Below are 9,663 nucleotides of genomic sequence, written 5' to 3'. Positions count from 1 at the left end.
ATTGCTATTGACACTTGAAGGTAAATCTCAGGGATCTGATAATAGACTCTGATTTGAATTCTACAACATAATATCTTCTCGTGGAAAATAAAAAACTGTTTCCACGTTAAATTTCTATTACAATACTAGTTGAATAGTTTAATACTTATGTTGCATTATACTTGCATTTTTGAAACTCTGTTAATGATATTTGGATTACCTCAAGTAAAATGATACTTCATAGATTTGAAAAAGTTTAATTACAAAAGGATTACTTATTGTGCTATCCAAACGGCCTTATGATCGCTAAAATATGTTTCTAAAACACCTGAATTAACTTTTTTAGTTATGTTTGTATATATGTGGTCAATTGTTGTACGACTGTCTGTAGTATACGTCGATATTAACTGTCTATAGCTATTGTCTCTTATCATGACATTGTAGAGTGATTGTCTTTGGTGTACAAGCATCCAATCAATATTAAAATCTCCAATGATTATGTTTCGCTCGGAGGTATCCTGGGCAATGATATCGACTAGGGAAGAATTTAGAAGACCAGCAGAAATTGTTGGGGAGCGATAAACTGCAATAATTGTTAATTCTTGCCTGCTGGTAATTTTAATTACGATAAACTCAATACCATTTATATTGCGACAATAAGGGTATCCCTCTACAAATGGTAATTTGCTATATACTGCTGTACCGCCGTATGGTCTGCCATGGCTATGGTGTGTCATGTCGCCGTCATTTCAGAATAATTGGAAACCACGAAAACTGTATATATCATCTTCTTCATACGGGCTGAATCTTGCTTCCGAAAATATAGCCAAATGAGCAGACATAAAATTGAAGTCTTTTCGAACATCGTTAATGTGTTTGTGTAGCGAACGAGCGTTTAAATAACAAATTTTCAGACAGCCTGGATCGATGTTGTAGAGTGGTGTAAAACAAAGCTGTAATCTTCTTTCTCTTCTTAAATCTTCCATTTCAGCTGTCACCTTTGGATCAACAGCAATTTTGTTTTCGCACAAGCCAGTGACATATAAACCATCAATGCTAGTAACTCTACTAAGTGCGACATAGTGAATATGAGGAATTGCTCTTTTAGTATCGAGATTTACAACAATTTTAGACTGAGTATCCCCTTGAGATCTGTGTACAGTTTTTGCAGCTGCTGGTCGCAACGGAAATTGTTTTCTCACCACTTGAGCTGACTTATTTCTACCAACTGCAAATTGCGAAGTAACTGCTTTTATTGGTGTCCATGTCACCTTGATACCTTGAACATAAAGTCGTCTATTTTCCTGTCTTGTCTTTTTGCCAACATCTTCATCGTCAAATTGTACCCAAATTATTCCTGAAGGTTTCTCAGGTTGATACAGTTGAACTAACCGTATAACATTACTAGCACCATTTGTCAAACCATCGTCAGTTCTCACGTTTAGAGCTATTTCTGTCCTTTCCCCTTCTGCAAGAGCAAGGTTTCTTGCCAGTTGCTTCGTATTTCTTGTTGATAGGAAAGGAACTTGTCGTAGTATTTTATCTCTTAGTTCAGCAGAATTCGCTCCAATAACACTGTCTTGTGCTATGATGATATACTTTTTTCCAGTAGATGCATGATAAACTGTTCCATTATATTCATCAACTTTGGCATTTTGTATAAACATTCGGGGAGCTTCCTTCGGACAGTTACTGTCGTTAACAAATCTTTCTTTGATTTTGGCAATGTCGTCCTGAGTGTGTTGCCCTTCTCGTAAGCGATTCAAAATCTCAGCAAATACTTTGCTCTCGCGTTGTCTCATTATTTCTTTTAGTTCGTACATCGTGAAGTGTTTTTTCCATAAATTAGGTGACAGAATGCTATACTCAGAATCTTGAATATCATTGTAAACATATCCATCAAAGACAGGTTGTAACTGAAATAAATCGCCAATCGCGATTATGTTAACACCACCAAAATCTTCTTTGCTACCTTTTATATCCTTCAGTCGGTTGTTTATTTGAACAGTGAACATGTTGTTTCCAACCATTGATATTTCATCCAACAAAATTAGTTTAACACCACCTAGTAGGCTTCGCAGAGTGTTTAACCGACTCGAGTCAAGTTGTCTGTAATTCTTTAAAGACTGACTTGCTGGTATAGCAAGGGCACTATGAATCGTATTACCTTTGATGAGAAATGCAGCTTTTCCTGTTGGAGCTAAAAGTAAAATGTTAACTTGATGAAAATCTTCACCTTGACGAGAATTATAATATTTTAGCGCAGCTTGATAAATTGATTTGGTTAAATGGGATTTACCAACACCTCCTCCTCCACTAAGAAAAGCATAAAATGGTCTGTCTGATGTTTTAATTAAGTGTAGAGCATGAGCAAAGAACTCTTTTTGTTCTTTATTAAGTTTCTGTAGCATTGAATGGTATTCGTCGTCCTGCATTTCATTTAATATCAACGGTTCTCCACTTGTTTGTCGTGAAGGTGTACCAAGATCATCTGATAGATCATATCCTTCATTGAAATCTGGATGTAAATCTTGGTTACCTTAATTTTCATCTTGGAGTTCAACATGCTGTGTTACTGGAGCTACAGAATCAAAGACGTCATCATCAGAATTCATGCCCTGTTGTATCTCATTCAGGTCTTCAGCGCAAACGGCATATTGTTTCATCTGCTCAACGATTTGATCTGATAAAGCCAAGTAGTGTGTTTCATATGAAGAATAGTTGCCTTTTAAATCGATTTCTTCGTTCCTCCAAGGTGTAAAAAGCATGATAAGTTCATGATAGTGTTTCTCTGGGTTACTTTCCTTGTTAAACCAGGGACTTCTAATAATTCTGGGCTTAGATCGTTTTTTTATTTTGTTAGTTGGCTTTTCGCTCTCGTCGCACAGATCGTCATCGTTATTTTCATCGTCAGCAGTTTCTAGCAGAAGCTGATCAACATCTAAATTCTTTTTATTTCTTTCATAATGTTTACAACATGAATCATACCATGCTGCCCAGTCAGCCAAAGTAACATTTTGAAAACTGGCAGGTCGTTCAATATATCGTTTCAACAATCCACCTGAATGGATTTCTTCACTTTCGTCTGGCATTTCTTCAATCTCAGTAATTGGTTTCAAAAGCTGAACTCCCTCCTCAGGAAGTGATGTATTAATAAATATCACTTCGCAAGAGGACTTTCGCATTGGCAACTGCAAAATAATATAAACTGCTTCCTGGGCACTTATTTCAACACTGTTTAAGAATTTATTTCCAATATCTCTCACTTGATGTTTAACGCTAGAATTTCCTTCTTTAGCTTCAGCACAAGCTTTTCGCAATAATTCACTCATTCCCTTTTGAGACTTTGAGATATAGGAAACAATATAGATCGCACAAGCATAAACATCGAGAATAAATTGGACATCTATATTAGCTCTCCAAGCACTTAAACATGCAGGATTGTAGTTATTAACTCGAAGTTCACTCGGTTTACGTTTCAAAAATATGGTTGGACAATTCAGAGACGATCTAATTGCGAAAATATATGTTTCCTCGGACAGGTCTAAATTGGCAAGAAGTTGATCAAAGGTGATATCTTCGCCTTCCTTAAGATCATTCAATGTGTCCCTCATATCTTTATAACATTGTTTCAGTTTTTTTACATTCGACGGAGAAAAGGAGTCATCGAGAGGGTATAAAATCTGGGTTGTTCTCATCAGTGGTTGAGGATAATTAAATCAGCAAATATTTTTTGATTTTTTCCTGCATGTATGAGAATGCCTGTGAGTCTGGCGATTGACCAAGTCAAGTAGTTCAGGATTGTGACTTGGCTTTTCACATGTAATTATTTGATCAATAAAAGATATTACGTCTTCATCTTTATCAACGCCAAATATGGGAGCATCTTCTAGCCATAACATCATGTGAATATGAGGTGACCCTCTTTGCTGATATTCAACTCTGTAAAACCAGTCTTTGATTTTTCCTAAGGGAGCAACCTTGCTCATCAGAAACTTTTTTAAGAATATGTTAAACTGATAATCAAAATGCCTTGCACATGTTACTGGATCACTTTGAATCAATCTGCACTTTTCTTCCCAATTTAGATTCTCTAATTCATTGTCACTATAATTCTTATTATCAACGAGTTTTCCTAATATTCGCAGCAAATGAACCCATTTCGTTTCCACTGATGAAAAGCTAGCCAACAAAGTTGCTGGTCCAAGTTGGCGTATCATAGCAAACAAATTTTTCTTGGCTTTCTCAAAATACGGTGAGGATCCTCTAAGAGCTCTTAAGAACTTGTAACCTTCATCATGACGTATTAGTGTTTCTATATTACGTGGGTTCTTCAATTCTCCAGCTGTTAATGAACCATTATTTGCTTTGCATTTTCTCAAAGCAATCTGTGATTTTCCCAAAAGAATTTTCATTTGCAGCTTTTTAGTTTTAAAAAAAATGTTCTCAATGCACATTGCTGCCCTTTGATCTGACCTTCTTAATTCTGACTTGCAAATATCACTATAGTTAACAGTTGTTAGTCGTTGTTTGTGTTCTGGACGTTTTTGTCCTAAGAATATCCCTGGGTAAGCTAACTCTTCAGCATATTGATCTCGAAATATACTAAGTGGTCTGTTACCTTCTCCAGGAGCGACATTATGAATTTGTTGTCTTTCACTTTCATCAAGAAAATCTGTTGCTGTTAACATTGTATCTGTGATACAATGAATTTCTGCTTCGTCTTCACTAAAGTCATCATCTTTTGAATTTCTAAGATTTTCAGTTGTGAAAAGACCATCAGTATTTTCATCAGGTATTGATTCCGTATTCACATGATTGCCGTATTGCGCATTTAAAGTTTCATTCCATTTTTGGTTCAAGACTATTCCTTCTTGTTGATAAAGATCACTATTACTTGCTAACCAGGAAGCTGCTTGAATTACTTTATGTGGCCTAACATTGAGCGACAAAGCAGCGCTCTTGTACTGTAACTTGCGTTTCAACTGAACTTTAATTGTACCAGTTTCATGAGGCAATCTTGGTAACATATTAACTGTGGTACTTACATCTGCAGGAACATTTACGACATTACCATTTATTTTTAACTGCTTTCCTCTGGGAGCTTGCATTATCTTTTGAAATGCTAGTCTAGGAGCAAGAAGCCTGCATTCTAATTCATTTAGGTCAAAAAAGTTTGGCTTCTCAGGAAATCTCATTCCATTTGTTATTGCACACGGGGGCACCTTATTTTTATTTAGATATCGTTTACAAGACTGGCAAATCCATTCTTTATTGTCAACACTAATTATATTCTGTAAATGTTTTATCATGTCAGGGTTAGCTCGAGTTTTTTCCGCTAGACAAACACTGTGCTTATACCACAGCTGATTACAACAAGTACAAATGTATAAAGGTCCTTCTGATACATCTATATGGAATTTCGATACTAAATTGTTTGACAATCTCTTTTCTTTCTCCTCAGGTGTTTGTTTTTGACTTGCTTGTGTTCTACGTTTTTTCAACTTTGATAGTCTCTCGTCTCTTTCGCTAGGTGTTTCATTTTGAATTACTTGTGTTCTACGTTGTTTTAACTTTGTTAGTCTCATGTCTTTTTTCGGATGTTTCATGTTCTACCCTTTGCTTTTCATATTGCCGTCTCTGACGTAACGTTTCTTCCCTAGATTCAGAAGACTGATTTGCACGTTGTTTTCTTTTGTACTCTCGTTGCTTTTCCAATCGTTTTTCTCTGTTTTGACGTCTCATTTTTAGTGCAAAGTTTGAGAAACTTTGCAGTATTGTGATGAGTGGCGAAAATTCAAACGAGTCAGTAAGTCAGTCAGTCAGACAGTCAGTCAGTCAGTCAGACAGTCAGTCATAGTGTAAACTTTACGGGGGGTAGATTGATTTATGCGTATAGTACCTTTTTGTATATGATCAGTAATTTAAAGTTTTTAAATCAGTTTAACTTGCTTTATTTATTAATTCTCTACATCCCTTTTGCTAAGTTCACCAAAATATTGAGGAATTTTGACCGTTACTGTAAATTTTCAAGCATTGCTTTTCCGCGGTTTGGGTTTTGTTTCAAAGGGATTTGCGCAGATTTGCCCCCGGAACACCCGATTTTTTTCCTATACGTCGCAACTGCGCATGTGCCGTCGAGCCTTCAACATTATTCACGATGTAAAGAAACGAGGAGCGACGACGATTGCTTCAAAACATTCCGGGCGTAAAAATCGTGCAATTCTTTGAGAATCTACGCAATTTATGAACTTATGTTATGAATTACGAGCATTCAATTCGACACAAATATAATTTGGAAGGTTTATTCCATAAATAGAGCTTCATAAGAGGTTAGGAAGAAACGACGCTGTGTTGTTTATGTATTGATAGATCTCTAATCTCTTACACGAATGACGAATATATATTATGTCGATAGCAAGTCGATACCTGGTATTCTGCATACAGTACATAAATGATACTATACAAAACGGGCATTTTGTGCAGTAATGAAATCATTTTGGCGGTATACAGTATTGATTATAAGTATATTGTTTTGTATTGATTTACGCGTCGAAGTATCCACATCATAGACATAATATATGCACCGCGGTTTATTTACATTATTTACAATGCAACTATTTTGGCTATTCTTATGAAATGACGGTAAATTGTTGCCATCATATAAATGTAGTGAATGTAGTCACAGTTGTTTGACGAAGAAAAGAGACTAAACTGAGAAAATCGCGCCCGGTTTACATGGGCAACTAAAATTATAATTTAATAGTGACAGTATTTGCGACTAACGTAACTTGAGTACTTTGAGTAATTTCCTTTTGATTAATGTTTAACCTAGTTCATTATATTTTTACTGGCATAAGTCAAAATGTTTATGTTGGGAAAACGTGTTGCTTAGGTATTACAGGGCATGAAAACTTTGCACTATCCTTGGATCCCTAGTTTAATCTCTCGCGATAATATTGTTGCGTTTTAGTTAAATTTTTTCCACTACACTCTAAAGCTCCTTCTTGTCTTCTGGTTTCTCTATGTTCCTTGGAAGAGCGATTTAGTTCATTTTGACTAGATGATTTATCGATGACCATCTCGTCAGTATCATTGAAAGAAATACTTACACCTTTAATTTCATATGGCAGACTTCCTCCAACTTGAGCAGAAATGGTTTGAAAATATGTTACAAGATAAGGAATACTGCCAATTGTTAACAAGACACATTTTCCAAAGGAATGCGGCATGCCGTGCGAGTCCCTCGAGTGTGAATCAAATACTTTAAAAACTACATCCGAAATCTTTAAAATTGCCACAGTGTTACACCCAATGGTAAGAAGTGCATACTTATAATCTAACTGCAAAGATGAAAATATTTTAGAAAAAGCATCCTCAAGTGACATATATGGTTAATTACTCGCCGTCATGAATACTAAGCCAGCATATGGATTGCTGTATTGTAAAGTATAAATGTTATTATAAAGCAAAATCATTTCTGGAACGTCTGTCAATAACAGGAAATCTTTTTTTATTGAATTGCTAATACAAATATAAAGACTATTACCATTTGATAATATAGTATTCAAAGAAGAAGGGTTCCAGGTATTTGCATTTTGTATTTGATTGTACACAATTGCTGTTAGTGACATGGCCACACATTGTTTGCCAGCACTGGAACCAAATTGTCTATCACCTTGATTGATGTCTGCACAAACTGTTGTGGTTGCATCAACAATATCATAAACTGCAGGACCTGGGTTTGTTTCAACATCATTAGATAACCTTAACAATAATGGAACATATACATGATAATAACATAAGCTTTTTAGAAACCAGACAACAGTTTCATGTTGTAATATAAGTTGTTTTAATGTTGGTAGGTAAAATACATTCATGTAAAATAACATTAGCATCATGTTCCAGTGGTTGTTTTTAAAGCGACTTTCAACTTCCCTGTGCATAATAAGTTTGCATGTGAACCAATTCTGGCTCTGTACAGTTCAATTGGCACACTCATGCTTGAATTTACTTTAAGTCCTACTTCGAAGGTAACATACTGCAACGTTGTGTCACAATGATATTCAGTTAGACTTTGTTAACAGGTAATTGATAGTGCAGTATAATTTAGTGTTTTGTCAAATATTTCAGGATATATTTCAGATAGATTTAACTTTGATTTTCACTTTAAGTTTCACTTTAATGTGTTGTGTGAATCACACTGTGAACTCACAACAACACGTCTGACTGATGGCTGTAGTCAGTGCGAACTTAATAGTTCCTGGTGCTATGTGAAACACTAAGTGAACTCACGCAACAAGCCTGACCTAATGGTCAGTGAAAACAAATTGTTTGTTTCAGTTGTGAACCAACACAACTCAGTGAATTCACATCAGATGAACAATCAACACCTGAAAGAAAAAGTACATAATCAGAGCAAATTATATATCCTAGAATTATGTAAGAAATATATTGAGGGTGAATTTCTAGCAGTTTGCGTAAGTAATAGTCATATAATGAGAAAATTGTTACCATGTGGACTAGAAACAAGATGCATAATTGAACATCAATGATTACTTAGCAATGTCCATAGTGGAGCCAAACTAAACAAAAATGTAAATTAAAGAACATGCTGAAAGAAACCCAGCCTCCTCTTCAATCCATGGTATGATTGCAGTACTTGTAAACTCAATGGTCCTTAATGATGTATCCATTGAGGTGCCATGTATTTTTCTTGCTCTCACATGTTAGACAATTTACTTGGCATCCTTGCATTCACATTATTTAATTGGCTAAAAAACTGTGTTAATACTTATAATATTTATACTTTTAATGTACATTAAATTTATTTTAATTCATTGATTCAAAATATAATAATATAAACCCAAATATTTGAGGCATTATCTGTGAAGAATGATGTTTAAAGTTTGGCTTACGTCAAAAGGTAATGAAAATTGACGATACTTTAATGTAAAATACACAGGCGAACTTGATAGTATATAAAAACTTTCAACTTTGTCTTATCAACGATTTGTGCAACCGACGGTATTTCTTCTGGGTATTCCAAGGTAAAATCCATTCGTTCCATTGGTTAGATCGTGACACGTGATAAAATGTCCTGCAGTCACATGGGTGAAATTTTACGGTGAAGATAGAAGAAAGTTGTACTTATTCGTTTACACTTGATGATGAAGAAGTCCAAACAAAGTTCAAAAAAATGCGATATTTCACCAAAAAGAGATGCAAGTACTAGAGTATTGTCAAGTCCCTACTCGTACAAATGAGAGTACTAACATGTTGTCAAGTCCTACTCCTACAAATGACAGTACTAAAATGTTGTCAAGTCCTACTAAAACCAATGATTGTAGCGTTATAGCTCATGTTCATTCATTGTCGCCTTTAAAGAGAAACAAAAAGAACACTATGGACTAAGCCACGTTAATACTGCAAACAAGCGAAAACCAGAACCAGAAAGCGTTGTTGTACTCTCAACACAAAAGGCCTCTTCTCTTGCAAAGCCATAGATGCCAAGTTCGGCGATGGGCCACGCGTGAGATAAGCCACACCCCCAAAATTCTAGGGGGGTCAGGGGCATGCCACCCCTGGAAATTTTTGAAATTTGGGTCTCTGAAATGGCATTTCCAGCGTTCTGAGGGTATGTATACACTATTGACGAAATATAAGTCAAAGCGGCCATAAAAT

The 9,663-nt window shown here is 35.5% G+C and overlaps 1 protein-coding gene across 1 annotated transcript; it reads right to left on the bottom strand.

The window, feature by feature from the left end:
* Positions 1-728: 728 nt before the first annotated feature.
* LOC114527751 (ATP-dependent DNA helicase PIF1-like) lies at positions 729-2,414 on the bottom strand. Its single transcript, XM_028549445.1, has one exon. It carries the CDS (start codon positions 2,412-2,414, stop codon positions 729-731), a length of 1,686 nt encoding a protein of 561 aa, XP_028405246.1.
* Between the last annotated feature and the right edge of the window lie 7,249 nt (positions 2,415-9,663).

The sequence above is a fragment of the Dendronephthya gigantea genome, unplaced genomic scaffold (genome assembly GCF_004324835.1).
Source record: "Dendronephthya gigantea isolate DGI-Jeju-01 unplaced genomic scaffold, DenGig_1.0 000046F, whole genome shotgun sequence".
NCBI lineage: Eukaryota > Metazoa > Cnidaria > Anthozoa > Malacalcyonacea > Nephtheidae > Dendronephthya > Dendronephthya gigantea.
This window is presented reverse-complemented; position numbering and strand designations above follow the sequence as displayed.

Excerpts from the sequence above, each read along its gene's own strand:
- LOC114527751 (XM_028549445.1), bottom strand. The coding sequence starts at position 2,414 with ATGCAGGACGACGAATACCATTCAATGCTACAGAAACTTAATAAAGAA.